The 19435-nt window shown below is 41.7% G+C and overlaps 1 protein-coding gene across 6 annotated transcripts in view; it reads right to left on the bottom strand.

Annotated features, from left to right (window-relative positions):
- Nucleotides 1-666: 666 nt before the first annotated feature.
- The window catches only part of mib2 (MIB E3 ubiquitin protein ligase 2), a 36991-nt gene continuing 18222 nt past the window's right edge, over nt 667-19435 (bottom strand). For all 6 annotated transcript variants that reach the window (XM_080898994.1, XM_080898993.1, XM_080898991.1 and 3 more), the window contains exons 4-19: nt 17897-18003; nt 16368-16562; nt 15954-16096; nt 15481-15588; nt 15284-15388; nt 14512-14674; nt 13790-13923; nt 12242-12390; nt 11549-11705; nt 10696-10850; nt 5038-5164; nt 4676-4936; nt 2879-3057; nt 2450-2643; nt 2246-2311; nt 667-1933 (exon numbers count right to left, since the gene is read on the bottom strand). In XM_080898994.1, coding sequence (XP_080755120.1) covers nt 1692-1933; nt 2246-2311; nt 2450-2643; nt 2879-3057; nt 4676-4936; nt 5038-5164; nt 10696-10850; nt 11549-11705; nt 12242-12390; nt 13790-13923; nt 14512-14674; nt 15284-15388; nt 15481-15588; nt 15954-16096; nt 16368-16562; nt 17897-18003 — 2485 coding nt within the window. In that variant the 3' untranslated portion in view covers nt 667-1691. The remainder of the gene's footprint in view (nt 1934-2245; nt 2312-2449; nt 2644-2878; nt 3058-4675; nt 4937-5037; nt 5165-10695; nt 10851-11548; nt 11706-12241; nt 12391-13789; nt 13924-14511; nt 14675-15283; nt 15389-15480; nt 15589-15953; nt 16097-16367; nt 16563-17896; nt 18004-19435) is intronic.

A 19435-nucleotide genomic window follows, 5' to 3' on the forward strand; every position in this document is an offset into this window, starting at 1 on the left:
AATTTGGGATCTAATGAAGAAAAAAAAAATGTCTCTGGAAGCTTATGTCCGAAAATAAAAATTACATATATATATATATATATATATATATATATATATATATATATATATATATATATATATATATATATATATATATATATATATATATATATATATCTGCATAAGCCCTTCAAGTTAACACACCAAGAACAGATATCAGGATGATATACAATCCAGAACTCCAGAGGAGAAAGGGAGGCTTTCTTCTGAAAAGACTGGACTACAAAGGTAGACGTGGAAGGAAATACACAAGTGACACGACTACGCAATGTTTTTGCCCTTCTGATTCTAGATCTTACAATACATCTGGTGGGTTTGGTAACAAAATAGCTGTTAAAGTGTGTGCTCGCTGGGTTCTCCGCACCAGCCGTGTGACAGACAGACCGAGTGGTCGCCACACACAAAGTGAAACACAGAAACGAAGCCGACTGGTTCTTCTGGGAAGCTTGGTGGACTTTTTTTTTTTTCTTGTATTTTCAGAGGAAAACATCAGCTTTGTTGCAAACATTCGTTTAACTAATGAGAATGAAACTGTGACTTTAGACAAAGTGTTTCTACTTCAGTTCTTAGTCAGTATGCCCAACTCTCCATCCTTTCGTTTCAGTAACCTGTTGCTTTATAATGCTGTGTATCTGTATCTGTGTGTGTGTGTGTGTGTGTGTGTGTGTGTGTGTGTGTGTGTGTGTGTGTGTGTGTGTGTGTGTGTGTCTGGGGGTGGCTCTTTAATTCTGTATGGATATTCCAAGTGCTTTCAATGATTTGATACCCTGAGTAGAGGACATAGGCTTGGGGGTGAACTTCAGTAGAAACCAAAAACCTTTTGGCCGAAAAAGGACATTACTAAGTAATACCACCTTTCACACATAAATACACACCTGTACTCGTAGGTACGTTATAAACCACAAATGTAAGCAGAGAGAAAGAAAACGACAACAAATCACCCATGACGACACGGTCCTTTTCAGCTTTGCAATATGCATATGTTCATGCATATACAGTGTGTATTTCCCCTTGCATACAGACAATTGGTTGGGGATTATATAGAGAGCCTTTAGTTATACCAACTCCCTCTGCAGAGACTAACACTGATTATTAAGAGACTGATACAAATGAGAGCAAACATAATTCACAGGACAGGCTGAGGAGCAAGATGAGAAGTGATTTCTGCGCAGCCTTGTAAACAGATGTGGCCAGAGAGCCAGAGAGGATGATGGGACAAACATCCACTTAAAGCAGCAAAGAGAGGACAGATTACACGAGGCAGAGGCTGGGTGGGAGTGAGGAAAAGAAGTAGTGAGTGAGGGGAGGGGCGTTTTTTTACCCTCCCAGCTTGCCAATCAAAGCAGCGGCGTCGTCTCGTGACTTTGACTGTCGTACTCAGCTAAACATCTGTCCTGGAGCTGAAAATCGAATTAAATTAATAAACACGTTCCTGCCTGCGCTGCTCGATGAAAGCTACTCCGAACACAAGGTGGCCTCTCAGTGATTTAATACAGCATCTGATAGTCAAGCAGCCTGTGGGCTGATCCAAGGGGATGGTTGGGGTTACTGGGGGTGTCCAAAATAACAGCTGCCCACTGCCCATCCCCAGCCTCGCTTCTCTCCGATGCCCCCCTCCACTATTCTCTGGACTGAGCGGAGAGAGAAGCTCAGACAAACAGCTGGATCCGCTCGCGGATGGTCTGCCGGCAGATCGGGCAGGTCTTAAGAGCGGCGCTGCAGTCGATGCAGGAGGCGTGCCCGCACTGGAAGACCAGCTTGATGTGGTTATCGATGCAGATGGGACAGGTCATCCTCTCCTCCATCTGACGGTAGCGGGACTGCAGTTGTTCGAGCAGGTTGTGCTGCTCTGAGTTCTCGGTGCCGGGGCTGCAGTCCACCTCCGTTTGGTCTGTGGAAAGAGGTCATTGTTATTAAACGAGTTCATTTTATGCAGACTGTGCAGTGCTGTGCAAGATGAGACCGTCCTGCTGTACTAATGGCTCAAAATAATAAGGTTAACACGGAGACAGCAGTGTCCAGAACACACAGCTGCTTGCATTTACCATTCAAGGCTGCGTCTGAGTGACCAGACAGCACCACGAATACGGAGACGTCGTCTTTAGGACATCATAAATGAATAAATAATTTCATGAATAAACATTAAGATAACAAGAAACATTTAAGGCTTAAGATTTCGGACAGTAAAGCAGCTAGAACTTACCTTGCCTAATTTTCTTGGTGATTGTGACCTGGCATTTGATGCACTTCTTCATGCGATGGGCACATTCTGTTTAGACAAGCACCGCATTAGCCAAGGATCAATTAGACTCAAAGTCTATTTTTGTCTGTATCAATAACAATACTGTTTGACATTCAATAATGAAAGTAGAGCAAACAACACAGAGAGAAAAAAGGCATAGCCCACCTTCACAGGCCACACTGTGCTGGCAGGGGCAGAAGAGAACCAGAAGAGCCAGCTCGGAGCAGATGAGGCATTCGCTGGGCCCGGGCGGCGTTGGTAGAACCAGGTTGGTCATGGTGTTGGGCGTCGTGTGGACCCGCCGCAGGCTGGCGCTGCTCAGGCCCTGTCCGCATGTGATGGCCTGCAGGCGCTGCAACCTGACACACAACACACAGCTATAACGCCCCACTAAACCAAGGCTTCCTTTTTTAACCTCAGCTGACTCCCACACACCAGCGCTTATTCCTTAGCAACTGTTTTCTGTTTGTCATTTCAATGAAAAATAGCACATAAGAGTGTAAATATGACCGTCAGAATGTTTTATGAACTATGCATCATAAAAATATCAGCCACCACTTCGTGTACTTCAACCCTAATTTTGCAAACGGCTACCTGTGCTTCTCAGAGAAGCTCTTGATGAGCTGCAGCATGGTGCTGTCTGCCACCAAGTCCAGAGGACTCTTGCCCTTGTGGTTGGCGTAGCTGATGTCAGCACCTTCCATCGCTAGAAAACAGGCGACAGCTGTGCCTATGCTCAGCTCCGTACTCCCCAGAAGACCTGTCGCGTTCAGCTGTGGACAGAGAAGATAAGGGAGGGGAGAGAAATTTTAGACCGTTTTAGAGACGCACTCTTTAAAAACCTAACAGCTGATCCGAACGGTGAGAGCTGAGAACAACTTAAAAACCTCCAGGAGCTGAATTTAAGCAACACCAGGTAACTGAAGTAAAAACAGTGCAACCCAGCTAAGGCTGATATATAATTGCACTCCTAATCAGCACGGAAGAACTCCTAATAACTCATCTGCTGACAGTGGCCAGAACAGCCCTGAGCACTTAAGTCTAGCCACCTTCATGGCTGTGTATGTGTGTGTATTAGTGTGCGCTTGGCAGGTGTCCAGGATGCTGAGAGGAGCTGCAGTGTTTGCGGTCATGTATACTAGAAAGGACGTTCTTCTTCACTGGTGCAATGATACCAACACGAACTGGTGGAACAGCAATTAAAGTGCTGCTCAAAGCAAAGAGTCAAGGTCTGTGTAAAATGAATATTAGGCCACTTCTCGTGAGTAAAAGATTCAGCCAAGTATCAAACAACAGATAAACAAAGTTAGCATCTATCTAATTACCGGAACCTCTCTTTTCCCAGTGTAGGAATACGTGGAAATCATGTGACCTAAATCCATCTATTTCCCATTTTGATGATGTCAGAGCAGTCCTAACGGCTCAGCAAAGCATGTTTGTATTAACAACGTACAATTTGGATTAACTACAAGTAGTAGAATTAGCCGTTCTCTCATTCATTACAAAGTCTCTGCCAGTATTTTCTTTTAAAGCCACAGAACGAGATTAGAGTCAAAGACACAGTCATCTTACGAAATCCTAAATGTTGAGGGCTTATTGTTCAAATGTCTATAGCTTCACTGGGCATGCAGCCCCTGCTTTAAACTATATATGGTATCATTTCACTGCACTCCTCATTACTTTGTCCGCAGTTAACCCCACTCTTCTGCCATGTTTATACAACCTGCCAAAGTCCTTACTCCTTATTTAACGCCGTCTTTAAGGTCATGCCACCTGAGTCCTTCCAACTCCTTCTCACACTCATCCTGCTGTTTACCTGGTAAAGTCAACTAACTCTCTTACACTAAATTAACCCCTAGAACTAAGGGTAAATAGTGTAACACTTATTCATCTATGTCCATCATTTTATCCTCGACCCTTATTAGCCTTTATTTACCCTACTATGAGCCTGCACTTACACTCTAAAGCCCGCAATAATCTTTCTCCAGCTCTAAAGTAATGTTCTGATCGCCATTTACTCTCTTATCCAGTCTATATTTACATCTCTTAGTAGTCTTAGTAACCTTGTCTTTGTCCTATATTTACCTTGTTGCCAGGTTTTATTTAGCCACCATTTCATCCTGTCAAACAGCATCTTTTCTCTTGCTCTCTTTTCATTTGATCCACTTCCAGCAACACCAAGAATTCAACAGTAGAGGATCTGTTAAATGCCAATCTCATGTTTTAAATCTATCCCATCATAACGGGAATCGCAAAAGTTAAAAAGTGGTGAACTTTGGTGTAGCAGTAAAACAGTTTCATCAAACCAGGCGCTCCCCTCGAAGGAATCTTTTAAAAATGAAAAGAACAAATTTAACAACATGCCACCTCCCCCTCCCCGTCAGTTCTCACCCTGCAGTACAGAGACGTGGAGGAACATCCGTCGCTGCTCTCCTCGCTGCTGCTGGTACCTACGGATGGGCTGAGCATAACGTTGGCCAGCTGCGGGCGGAGGAGGGCCACGTGCATGGCCGTGTCACCGTCCTCGTCCTCCATGTTGACGTCGGCGCCCTCGTCCACCAGCAGCTGCACCAACTCTGTGTGGCCCTGCGTCACCGCCAGCTGAAGCGGCGTCTGGTTCCGGTTGTTTCGGATGTTGATGTCACAGCGCCCCTGTAGAAGAAGAAGAGCAAAAACAAATACATTTTTTTTAAAGTTTTACAACAAAAGCATCGGTTTAAACAGGTAAATATGCAAACGTATGGTCAACTCGCCTCCTTGATGAGGATTTCTGCGACATCTTTGTGGTTGTTGAGAGCCGCCAGATGCAGCGCAGAGAAGCCATCCTCTTTTTTAACATCGACCAGCTGCCGTGCTCGGGCCAGGATCTTTTCTGTGGCCCTGCCAGCAGGACAGAAACACAACACTCAATTAGCCACATCGTTCCTGACTCCTTAAATTAAGTGCTGTATTAGCTGTCTTCGAGCTTGTTGCCCCATCAAACACTCACAGAAACGGCTGAATATTGATATAATGGTAACACTTGAATTGAATGGAATATCAATGTATTTTATTTGATGTTGTTTTATTTATCTACAAATACTTAAACGTAGGGACACTGGAACAAAGGGACAACAAGTCAGGCTTTTACAGGAAACAAAAAAATAGTTATTCAACTGTCCTTTTATTTTACTCAAATATATGTAATAAGGCCTGTTCTCCCTTCCTAAGGTAAAATAAAATAAAATACTATATCAGCAATAACTATGTGACCTTAAAATGAGAAAACAATCAAGCAGGATTACAAATAAGCTGTTCTAAATCTCTACTAAATACCAAGTATAAAGTGAACATCCATCATGCACATCAGCATAATGAATATTAAATAGAGAAGTAAAAAAAAAAAGGGGGGGGGGAAAGGGCCCAAAAAGTGCAATGTATTTATGATGTCAGCTGGGGAAATACTATTTGTTTTTCCACTGAATTTTAATGAAATTACGCACTTACAGTATAAATAAAACGACAACAGCCTAAATGTACAACATTGAGTACTTCCTTAACCATATATTGATGTAGGCTTATCATTATGTGCCTGAATCTGACCAGACAGCGACAAGTGTCTACAACACCACCTTGAGCTGAAGAAAAGGCACAAAGCATAAACCTCTCAGAAATGGAAATATGATCAAGTTTCCTGGTCTCTGAAATGAGCTTGGACTGAGACGCAGCTGCTGTAAAGCCGCTAACAAGAACGCTCACCATCATCATCAGTATTCAAACAAACAGTGCACTACATCAAGGACAAATACCACAACCTCCACCTCATTTACACAGTGCTCAACTCAGCTGAGGACAGCCAAGCTCAAGTTTTCTAACGTGAAAAATTTAAGAGCAAGTTTGGTCAGATTAGAGATTAGAGCAAGTCGTCTTAACTGTGAGAGGTTAACAAAAGTGAAGTTGAAATTCGGCTGCATTCGGTGAAGTGACAATATGGGAACTATTTTTTTATCTTTACCACACTGGACTAATTCTGCAGTTTAAGGATGGACTGCACTGTTGAGTTGCCCTCTGGTCTGTAGCCGAGTTTGCTTTATGACGTGTGAAATTGAAGTCGACAGCCTTCACGAACGCCCGGGAAGCTAGCGTGTCTGTGAAGGCCTCCGTGTGAGGTGAAGCAAACTTTCCAGTGATCGTAACTTAATTTTAATGTCAATCCTGCTGGGTCTCACTGAAAAACACCAGTGGTGCACACATCGATAGCTGGTGTCGAGCAATCATAGTGAAGCTGAAGCAGATTAACAGATGGCATATAAGGAACACCCATCATTATTTTTTTTAACTCATCCCTTTTTTTTTGTTAGGGGAGTGGACACTTTAACCAACATGGCCCTGTATCCAATCACTGTCTGCATTGCCTTGAGATGACGCATTATAATTGAGACTGTAGTCTGTCTGATAATAATAAATAAATGTAATTCATATTCTGGAAATAATACTCTTCCAATTCGAATAATGGTTTTCAAAGTTGTGCTTTTTCTTTTAACCCGACTGGATGCAACTGTATGACATCAGAGTAACAGGGACAACTTTAATGCAGGTTTCACTGACCTAACTAAAATTTTACAGTGATTACAGGACTCTTAGCAGCAGAGCGCTAATACATGAGGTCCTGGACTGCTATAAGTAAGCGGCATGTATAGGCACGATTGATGGATGAAGGCTGTTAGGGAGACACTGTGTTAGAGGTCATTGGTATCTGCAATGCAGCTCTATACGTGTGTGTCAGCGTGTGTGTGGTTGAGCTATAAAAGTTAGCTCCAGACCACCTTTTATTAGCTTCACTCAGGACGGGTAGCAGCCGCCTCAGCTGTGTCACCTCTATATCTGCTGTGCCTTTCTTCTCTGCATTTCTTCCATAAGCCTTACTCCTGTGTGTGTTCACGAATATTCAGACTTGAGCTGGCGTTTTGAGGCAGTTTTGTACAAACATGCACTCACGCGCAAGAGCTGGAGGGCATCTTAGGCACGCTGGTAATGACTTTCCTGGGGACTGAAGTCATCATTAGGTTATTTTTGGGAGTTTCCATCATGCTTGTTTGTAGCTTGCTTTTCAATCAAAGCTTGATAAAAGCAGGAGGACTGCTTGATGTACACGAGACGACAAAACAAAACATAAAACGTGGCGGTATTATTAGCTATAAGAGTGACTAAGTTGTGAAATCTAGCTGTGTCAGAGAGTTTACACAGTACTGTCAAGATGAACACTAAAAATGAAGACAAGGGTTTGAAGAAAAAGGGGAAAAAAACTTGCTGCAGACGTGGTGAAAGTGAGGAGAAAACAATAAAGCTATGTTGAGGTGAAATAGAGGCAAGCAGTTTTCATTTTCAAGTAAATACAGTTAGCATCGTCTCTCCTATCGAGCTGAAACCTCTAAAAGGAAATCTGGCAACAAGCCTTGTTTCTTTTCTTTCCCAGGACTGTTTGTGAACTTGGCCTCAAGCCCCTATTTTTCCATTTCCTTATAATAAATAAATATTCTAATAAACAGAACATTCTTGTCTTTTGGTCACAAAAAAGAAGGTCACAGCTGCTCTTGAGAACTCAATCCTCAGGATAGTAAAGCAGCCATCAATTAAGCAGTGGAAATATCCTAATGGACAAATGGACTGAAAACAGACAATGAGGGAAACAAAAGAAGCAGTTTTAGTCTGCTATGTGTATTGGACAATATAGAAACACAAAAAGTAGACAGTCACTGTCCTGCATTAGTATAGTGTAGGCCTGCTGATGATAAATGAAGGACCTGGTGAACCGAGTTGATCCTGAACACTGTAAATCCTGTGTCTCTGTTTTTGGTGCAGCAGCTGATGTCAGGCTAAATGAATGCTGGGGAGAGCAGCCTAAATTCCCAGAGGTGCACATATGACACTTGCCAGAACAGATCGGACATTTATTAAATGACTGTCTACTGCGGCCTCCACTTGCAGGTGTTGCTTGCCAAAAGTCTTTTCCCCGCTCAGTCCACATTTGTCCACACACCGCTCATGTGCAGGGATGTCCTGAGATACTATTTTTCAAGGTCAGTAGATTATAAGACACGTAGGAGGAGCCTGGCTGTGGGAGTGCTGAGGATATGTGGGTCACTGGGAGGAAGTCAGAATTTGAGGCTTTAAAGCCTTTTTTGAGGAGAAAGCCTCATTAACTTGCAGCATTTTTTAAGTAAATTTATAGCAATAAATAAATAGAGGAGAGTCTTCAGGAAAAACAGCCAGCGGACTATAGTAAGCTAGAGTAATGCATTTGTTCTTTACTGACCATACAGATTCATGGACTTTAGATATAAGATACACTTTTAAAGTCTTGAACTAAAGCCTTGAATGAATGAATTGCTTCGGGGGGAATTTACGGTGATTCTGGTATTTTTAACTACTTGCCTTATTGCCTTATTGACCCACCCCTTAAAAAGCCGGGGAAAATCTTCCATGACAAATTTGTGCTATTTGTAATGGAAAATTCCCAAAAGGTTGTTAAGGCCTCAAAGCAAATGTTCAGTCAGATTTGTTGCATTTAGGGAAACAGCAACCTTTTAAAAGTCACTTGAATCTTTAATGCAATATTTCTTTACCTTATCAAAATAATCCAATTTCCACCTAAAGAAAATACAGATTTATACATATAGAACTGCACTCAATCATTTCAAGCAATATATTGTTAATACTCCGGAAATTAATGAAGAAAAAAAAAAAATCACACTACAGACCGCATTAAGCAACAGGCAACGCATTACGGAGAAGAATGATGATTGTTGACTTTTCCCTCTACCTTTACATGTTCCTGGAGGTGTGGAGAACAGAGGGAGATACCGGCACACCAACAAAAATCCAGGGAACATTTATATGAAACCCTATCATTGTGAGAAAACTCAGTTATCAACTGCATTTCTGTGTCAAGACTCAGCTTAAGATTAAGAACCTCCAGTGCTGATCAGCCTCAAACCAACAGACAGAAAATAATGGAGCCTTTGTGGCACGTACCACTGAGGCAACTTTGAAGGCTGGCCTTAAGCACTTCAGTGTTGAGTAAAATGGCTGAGCTGATCCTTTTCCAGCTTCCGAACGGTGTCACTTGTACCTCTTTCCCATCCGGACAGTGTCTGTGTTGGTGCAGAGCCGCTTTCAGAATGGGCTTGAATTTCGACAGCGTTGCAAAGTGAAGTTTATGTAACACAGTGTACAGTATCTTCTCTCTGTGCCTCTAAAACAGTGTTACACAGCAGTGACAAAGTCTACAGCCGAATCGTGACAGCTTTGCTGTGTTAATAAAGTCTTTCCTGGGAAAACATGTCTGGCTCATTGTTTAGCTTTTGTTTGGATTTTGGGAATTTTTACGCACTCATGAATCTCAAAACTGCATTGCTGAGAAATGACTAGACTGCATACAGTCCAGGGAAAAGAGAAATAAAAACAACTGAGTGTGTACAGAAAGAAGTGACGCAAAAGTAAATGTTGTTGCATTTTTGCCTCATATTGACAGTCAGCCTGCTGACAGCAGCAGAAGCTGTGTGGGAGATGAGATCTATCTGTAACAGATAGCGCTGAGAGAGCCGACCTTTGAATCCTTATTTGAACCCACAGAAGAGACCCACACATAAGCACACAAGCCTATACACGCACACTTCCAACGCTCACAGATACATGCGTTTAAACTAACAATACACGGTGAAAAACTGAGCAAGGACTGAAAGCTGAATGACGCTAAAGGTTTTTTACTTTGCAGCTGAATTTGTTTGGTGTACATAAAGCTAGATTTGGGGAAACCAAAGCTTTTGATTGATTTTTCATCAACGTGGTGCGAGGTTTAATCCAGAACCAGTTTCCCAAATTCTGAAACATAGTATAGTATCATTAATTTGCTCAGCCCAAAGCAGAACCACTGATTTCACTACATATCGTACTGTGTATGACTGTGTACGTGACAAATAAAAAAAAATAAAATTTGAATTTGATGCCAGTGACTACTGCAAGAAATTCAGCAACGATTGGCACATGAAACCCACTATGATTTTCTTCCTAAAGAAACTACCCCAACTCCTGCCAGTAACAATAGTCAATAATAGTCTTTTATTGCTTTGGCACATTCAATTTTGTGATATTTTAAGGCACATGCCCAATACTTCTTAATCTCAAAGTGACAACTGCAAGACTACAAGGCAAAATCTTTTCAAAAGTCCTAAAATCCTCTAATGACACTAAATGGTAACCCCTAGAAACCCCAATTGCATGTTAGAGCTCAAGAAAATGCCTCAAGTGCCTAAAAAAACATTTAAAGTCAAAAAATCTTTTCCAACAAGTTTTGGGGATATTTCCTAATTTCACTTCTGTGTATGACATGTGACTGCGCATGCAGATATGATTACGTCATCCCCACTCACAGTTTGTTTCCTTTGAGGGCAGCATGGTGCAGCAGGTTGAAGCCTCTGTGGTTCTGCTGGGTGAAATCAATGTTGGGCACCACGGACAGGATCTCAATGATATTACGGAAATCTTTAGCAATGGCGTCGTGGAGCGGCGTGTCCCCGTATGAATCCTGTTAAAGACAGGAAGCAAACAGGGTCAAACTAGCTTTTCAAATTCAGGTTTTTAAATATTTTCTTGAGACTTTAGAAAATAACATTGACATGGTCTATTAAACATCTTCTATACAAAATATTCCGGTGATCTGTCGACTGAACATGATTTCTGTTCACTACAATTTGTTGATCCAGGGAGGCAAAAGTTCCTGATTGCCTATATGCTTCCCCGCCTTTATGAAATGGTCAAAAAAAGCAGATGTACGCTCAGATCACGTGCACATTTATCACACGGAAACGCTGAAAAAACTCTGGGCTGGCATGTTTTTAGCTGAGTAGCCACACCATTGAAGCAGAAAAAAATAAATTAGGAAATTGTTGGCCTGGTTGCAGGCGTGTTAGACCATGTGAAAAATCCCCTATGGGCAGTATGACTGAAAGCCAGAGAAGATTACTTACTGGCTATCTAAACACTTACTCAAGGGTCTCTCTCCACCCCCCTAAACTGACTAGTTTGATAATTAATAATAAGCTCATTCACTCCTAACCAGTAACTGCACCAGAGTGAGTCAAATAGTTGAGTTAATTTAGTTCAAATAAAAGATAAGGAGTAAAAAGCAACACTGGAAAAACGATCAAGCATAAAAAAAACTAACATGTTGGATCATTTTTATTTATGGCTGGGGTCAGGACTGAGCACACAGCCACCTCTCACCTGGAGATTGACATCAGCAGAATGTTCAGTTAGCACCCGCACCACGTCAGTGAAGCCCTTGTTGACGGCGATGTGGAGCGCCGTGCACATGGAGTTGTTCAGGAGGTTGACATTTGCCCCCTTACTCAACAGCAGCCGCGCGATCTCCGCCTGATTACTGGACCAAAACAGACACAAATTAACCCGCACTTGATTGTTCACATTTCTGTAAACTATATTAATTCAAAACTAGGAGACAACAAATGAAAAGAAAAAGAAAAAGCTACCTGCATCTTCAAAAAGCCCAAGAGTTTCTTACCACGACACACAAATATCCCATCTGACTTTTTTATAATTTGGATTATATGAAATCTTTCCTGATCACATTAACGCAGGACGTTAACTGGGTGCCTTATTATGGTTATTATGCAACAGTTCAAGGCAGTCACTTCTGTGAACAGGTGATCACATTACAAGGAAAGGGATTAGCTTGAGCTCAAGTCATTTATCTGTCAGTCACAAGCTCCTGTTTTGGACTTGCAATATGCTAGTCTTTTCTTGTTTGTATTTGGCAAATTGTCTCTGTATATATATATATATATATATATATATATATATATATATATATATATATATATATATATATATATATATATATATATATATATATATATATATATATATATATATATTTATGTGTGTGTGTGTCCTTACCCAAAAGCAGTGTAGTGCAATGCCGTGTCTCCATCTTCATCTTTGACCTCAATTGAGCTGTTTGCCTGCAGCAGGGCCTTCACCACCTCCATGTGGCCTTGGTGAGCAGCAACCTGCAGCGCAGTCTTGCCTTGGTTCTTGATATCCACCTGCCATGGGCACACACATCGTTGCAGATTCATCAGAGCTGATGCTAGTCTGGACAATAACTGAGCTCAACACAGAGTGGTTGGAAATAATCTGCACATGAATAACAACCACACTCGTCATACACTTGAACACATAATCCAAATAAGTAGTGTCGTCACAGCAGAGCTGAATGCAGAGATAAATATTTACTCTGACTTCACAGTGTGACTTTTTTTTCCTTTTTTCTTGAACAAAAGAAAAACATCTTAGGAAATTTCAAACATCAATTTAAGTAGTCTAGATCAACACTGAATGAAAAGTGAGTGCGACACAGCTACACTAACACACAGTGGCCAAACTGCAAGGTTTCAAAAGTATTTCGACACTTCGGTGTGTCACTGATGCACAAAAGGAGCCACATGTGACTCAGAGGTGTTTGAGGGATGCCATTTAGAGAAAAAACTCAATACGATAATGAGGTTGTAAAACCCACAGCCTATCTGAGGTCTATCTATAGCAGCTGGGTTTCCCAAAATGACCAGTTGGGTATTTTCTAAAAAAAAAAAAAAGCACATGTGAACAGGAAAACTTGAAAATTGCAAAAGACAGTGTAAACAATGAATCTCAGGTTTGACAGATGCCGAGAAAATCTGGTTCATGATGAAGACAAACTGCACACAGTGATGCACAGCAAGTCTAGAACCTCACTAAAACACAGGCAATGATCAAAGGGTGAAAAATGATGCCAACATTTTATTCTACTTTTAAACAACTGATCACTTATTGCTTTTTTTTACCCATATTGTTTGACAGCTTTTAGATTATGCCTTATTCTTCACCTGTAATCAGTTAGGAGTGACTTAAGCACTGTTACAAATACCTTCATAAAGAAAATATATTCTATATACAGCATGCCTGGATCAATCACTGATCTGTCCTTTCAAAACCAGTTTTACGTTCTGTCATTCAAACATGCAATTAATGCCTGGAATTATTTGATTCTTTGGCTAAGGTAGCCCATCTGGTTGTGTTGGAGATTTTTCCTCCAAACCATGGGGGAATTGTTGGTTTTCTCTATAATAATGTAAGGTCTCAGCCCTCTTGTGTGTGACCTGAAGATACATATGTCATGCTTTGGGGTTACATCAATAAATTATTGGACAGTGTTTCCACTGCCTGTGTCAGTGGGTGAGGGTGGAGGGGAAACCTTGTAAATCTGTTAACAAGTGAGTCCTATAGTTGAGTTTGAGTTGCATTTTTACATAATAGCACTGACAGACTGGAAAATGTCAGCCTATAATATTGCTGTATCTGGCTCAATAAGTCAATCAGACTTCAACCCAAGGCCTGGAGCCCTGATGTAAAGAGCTCTTGGAACAGACAGTGGACTGCAGCAAAGAGAAGGAGTGCTGCACTAACCTTGTCAGGATACTTCTGCACCAGCTCCCGCACCTTGCTGGCACTGCCATGCGCTGCCTCAATGACTAGCCGACTGGGATTGTCTTGCTCTGTGGACTGAGAGAGCAGCTTCTCCAGCACTGAGATGACAGTACCTGAACAGAGACAGAGTCAGAAAGAGAGGGAGAAGAGGAGGTGTAGGGGTAGGATGTGAAAAGGGAACAGAGGACAAAAGAATTACATTAGTTTTTTCCACTTCAATTCTAATGTCGCACAAGCCTTGCAAAAAAAAAAAAAAAAAAAAATAAGCCATTCGAACTGGTTAACGAATGCTAGAATGAGTCAAAATGTCCCAGCATGCACTGGAATCTGACCACACACATTTGCAAACACACATCAGTCTGTTGTTAGCCTCCCATAATCTGAACTGAACACATAAACAGAGAAGATTTTGTCATGATTAAGAGACTGCTGAGAACTTGTGACATGATGACAAACGTGTCCACCTGCTGTCAAAGTGCAGGATCAGGAGATGCTACAGAGAAAATTTCAGAAAGAAGCATACTTTACACACTGCTGAAAAAAAACAAACAAACTTGATGCCACTGATGCCGCATGGATGAGAAAGGATGCGTAGCAAAGCTGAAATGAGGGAGAGTAGGGGGATAACTGAAAGCCTGCAGGAGATAAAGCTGGAGCTGGTGTGTTAGAGATGAGCCCCCTCTTCCCGGCAGAGGCCTTACTTCCAGATTCGTTGGGGTTCTCGGCCGTCATGAGGTTGGCATCCACCTCCACGGGTTGGGCTGAGAGGCACGCTGGGTTAAATGTCCATGTCTGGCCTCCAAATGCTACCCGTAGGTCACCATCTGCATATACTTTCAACACCTTGCCGACCTGGCCCAGCACCTATGAGAATAACACAATGAATAGGTGAGAAAGAATTGACAATGACAAATAAATGATCCTTACTAAACACCCATGTACAACCTAATTTTCATGAAGTAGGTCAGTCGTAATGTGATGACGTTAAACAACTGGATCCTTTACTTTTGCAAGTAGCACAGTAAGCATTGTGCACATAAACAGGGAGAAACCTGAAACCCGGAATATAGAGAATGGAGTAAAAGGGCACTGGCATTTGCCAAAATGCATCGGAAAAGCATTAACTAACATCTAAAATGATGCCATGTTCCAACGTATCTGTATTAGTAAACAATACACAGCAAACTGACACATAAATCCTGACTAGGATATTCGCTGGCTACAGCGGAAGCCATGGAAAACTGGCTGTTGCCCCCGGAGGGTAAATCAACAGATTAGCTGGGTTGCTGGACTAAGTTATGAAACACTGGGTTCAAGTCAAAGTCATTCTTCAAAGCGATCATTACTTCACCAATTTATGTGACTCAAGTCTTCACTTCTGCACACAAGGTGAGGATTTTCAATCCAATTCTGAAAAACCACAGTAAGTTAGCATTAGGAGGCTACGAATATTATCAGGTAAAATGAGCATACAGGAGTCATGCTGTCTGTCCATTCTCCATGGCCAGCCTGCAGTCTCTTCACGCTCTCCATGTCCTCCAATACTCTCACTAATTCCCCAACTCCAAACGTGTTCACCTAAGGGGGAAAAAAAGCAGCCGAAGTCTAAACAAAGTAATTTAGCTGTAATAAACTGTGATATTAAAATAACAAAATAAGTAACGCAGTACCTTGGTGAGTGCCCCAGGATGGAAAGTCCAGCGGATATTGTTGCTGTACTGGACTCTGACATCTCCTCGGTCAGTGATTCTGTGAACCGTCCCAATCCGGCAAATGTACTGCAAACACAAATATGCTATTTAACCCTGGGTCTTCCTCTACATGGCTGTGACCTTAATGTCCCTTTTAGCAGCTGTGATATGAGAGTTGGATGCTCCATTTCTTTCTCCTCTGTTGCAACCTCCATCTGAGCCACTTATATAAATCTTCTGTATGCTGTGTTCTAGAGCCACGTGCATTTGAGGACATGTTTGTGTAAAACATGAAGCAGTTCATATGGTTACAATGGAAACCTGCTGGAAAAACCCAAGGAAGAGCACTATGTACGTCTGTATTGTATTAGAACTCAATAGGGAGTTATTTAAAGCTGCCTATAGTCAACCGGTATTATGTTTTTACTTTTTCTAGCGGAAGGCATTTGTACCTCTGCCATTTTGGGGTTCCACCCTCCGTGGCCCTCCTGCATCTGCCGTAGGATGTCTACCTCCAACAGACATTTGACCTTGTCACCCTGCTGGAAAGAATGGCCGTCTGCACTCTCCTGACGCTGCAGCTCTGCGTGCTCTCCTGGATGAACAGGTGTCAGCGTCAACAAACAGAAACTGACTCGAATTTTTTTTCCTAAGCTAATGATAAAAATAGCTTGGGTTTAAAGCCAGTATGTAATCAGTTTCTCAGTGTTACAGTATTACAATGCCACACAGAAGTACTGATAAGCACTGATATACGACATACAAGACATAAGTTGTTTACATCAAGTTAAATCAAGTTTCTGAGCCACTAAATAACTTTAAACTTTCTAAGGAATGCATACTTGAATAAAGAAAGTCTGTCTTACCAAGTTTTGGTAGGTGATCTTTGTAATAGAAGCCTCCCTGGCCATCTGTCACATATTTCAGGTCTACCTTGCCCTTGTGGCCCATTCGGTAAACATTAGTGGTGCCATTAGACCAGGTGACACTGGCCACGCTGCGACCAGACTCGTTGTCCCAGCCACGAATGTCCACTACCTTCCCAACCTTACCCTCCCCACCTACACACACACACACAAAAGTGCAGAAACAAACACAGATATAATGCAAGAAACACCAGTGCATCAGTTTATGGGAAAAATGGGAAACAAATGCAGTGAAAAGAAAACAAGCTCAATAAAAGAAGGAAAGGTGGTTAGTTAGACGACCGTGGTGTGATGCAATGATCAAAAAATAAATAAATAAACATGAGTGCAAACAAAGTGAGAGACAAACATTTCATTGTAGGGGCTGCCAAGTATCACAGACATTCATTATGATTTTCTACAATCACCGTCAAACACCTGACAATTTCCTCTTTTTGATTTGAGTGAAACCAAAGGACCAAATAATCAAACAATAAACACAAACCACATTATTAATGCACGTGTTGTGTCACAGGATAATTTCAGATCCATACATCCAGCTGTATGATGTAAATAAATCCTTGCTATGCCATTTAAGTCATCAAGCTGCTTCAGCGCCTAAACACACCAACTAAACCAGTGACCTGTAAGACAACACGGTAGGCTGGGAAGACACTGAGCATGCTCAGTGTGTCTTTTATGCACTTAGAGCATACACCATTTAGGCCTGATGAGTGACTTAACCGAACCCCAGGGCACTGATTTCAAAGGCACCAAAAGGACATTTTGACTCATTCTCCTTAGAAAGAAAAGGGAGCGTTGCTATTCTCACAACCCTGGACCAAAAAAAAAAAAGAAGAAGTCTAAGGACACGTTGCCATTCTCTATTTCTTTAAAGGGAACGTTTACAGACTTGAATTTAGCCCATCGATGTGGAAGATTACTTTGAATTAAGATTTTAACTAAACATCAGCCAGCGTAGGCTGTTTGGATCTGAAAAAAAAAAGAACATGCAACAGCGAAGTCAGTATACAGTATATGACAGAGTTAAACTTCAGCCATTCGTGGAGGCAATAAAACACAATTCAATGTCTCATATATTCTTAACTCTCTACTTTATCTAAACTAATCTTTTTTATCTAAACTATGACCACAGACTTCAGGTGCAGGGTCTTTCTCAGTTTATGCCACTACACAATGATGGAAAAGAAAAGGCAAACATTCAAACAACGAGGACTCAACTGGGACTCTCAGAGACGCAAACAGTCAGGCACATCTGTGAGACAGACTTATATGAGTCACCCGCAAAATAAGTACACACAGACACATGCTAACACAACATCTTACAGGTTAATGAGTTGTGAGGTTACAATGTTATTATGGGCTGTTGATGGTAAAACACTTTGAAGAGGAACATTTCCACACTCAAGCATGCACAGAGTTTGCTGAGTTGCCAGGTTATTGGTATCATTAGCCCACACATCACTCACCATCTTGGTTGCCCCAGTCCCAGTCTGGTCCACGAACCACTTTAACCCCCTGGAAGATTCCTTTGAGGATGATTCGTGGGAGGTTCTGCCTCGGTGCCAGGCTCACCCTGTGACAAGAGCATGAAGACGCAGCTGAACAAACAATCATAGAAAATGCTGAAGGGTGCTAAGCAACCCCAAAACCTTCTCCAAATATGCACATTAGAAGTTCTAAAAATTAAAAATTAACTCTCTTACATATTTGTAAGAGTTTGGAATTAGTGGCAAGGCAAGTAAGAAAAAAATGTAACACTTGCAGCCAGTACATTTACTCGTGACAAGAAAACATTTGAAGTTACACAAGATATGACATATCAAACAAATGCTACTCAAGGCTGTCTGTTCTGAGAAATGATATCTTACTTAGCAAAGGCCATTTTGTAAAAGGAATTCAAGGACTGTGAATAGCTATGCTTAATAATAACACACACACAACACACACACACACACACACACACACACACACACACACACTATTAAAGCCACAATATTCTCAACACCATTAACCTTGAACACAATCTGACATAGGTGAGCTAGCCGTATCTACAAAATCAAACATACTTTATGGTAAAAATTTGATCAGATCTTGGTGCAAAAGAGCTGCCTATTCCCATACTTCTCGACGAGATCAAAGCCCAGCTTCCTTTCCAAGCAAACAGCTAATGGGATAAACTCCAAATCATATTAAATCCAGTGTGTTGAAAAGAAAAAAGAGCCTTGTGAGAGCCGTCATCCTCAGGGAGTCTCATAGAGACTCTCGTGCTGGGGTTTCGCTCAAAGTTAGGCTTGACTAACTTCACCCCCATCGCTAGCCAGATTTTCAGGATCCCATATGTGCCACAGCAGAAAATAGCAGTGCATTTTCCTCTTAAAGCTAACCAACAGTGAGTGTGGTCTGAGCTTAGACAGGTCTGTGCCGAGAATGATGTGTATCTGAGCACAGAGCTTTCAGCCTAATCCTAGACAGCAGAGCTATCAGAAAGCAGGGCACCACAGGGCAAATCATAGACAGTGCACGTGCTAGCATCCAGTACTATGTGCATCTAGATAGTTATGCACATGCATATACAGCTTCAAACCATGAAGCTGCTAATAACAAATGCCCATTTCCTGATGGCACCATTCAGATTTAGTTTAGAAAGACTGGACAAACTTAAGTATCATGAGCACCTCTACTTATGACAACAATAAGTCAGCTCATTAAGACAAACAAACCTATTATGAAAACATGACCCATGGTTTTTTGAGAGCAGAGAAGATATAAACTGACAGATGTCCCCGTTTTCATGGACAGTGAAACACACGACCTCAGTGTTTCACATGTTTGTTTTTTCAGTACAGCTTCTCTTTCAAGGGATCAAGATTTCTAATCCAGCTTGACCAAATGTCAGCGCTGCTCACAGACAAGATGAGGATCAGGGCAAGAGACCTAAACCTACTGACACAAAAGCTGGATCAACAGTCATCCAAGCAATAGCCTTTGGTATTAAAGCAGTGTAA

Source organism: Rhamphochromis sp. 'chilingali' (genome assembly GCF_963969265.1).
Source record: "Rhamphochromis sp. 'chilingali' genome assembly, chromosome: 12".
NCBI lineage: Eukaryota > Metazoa > Chordata > Actinopteri > Cichliformes > Cichlidae > Rhamphochromis > Rhamphochromis sp. 'chilingali'.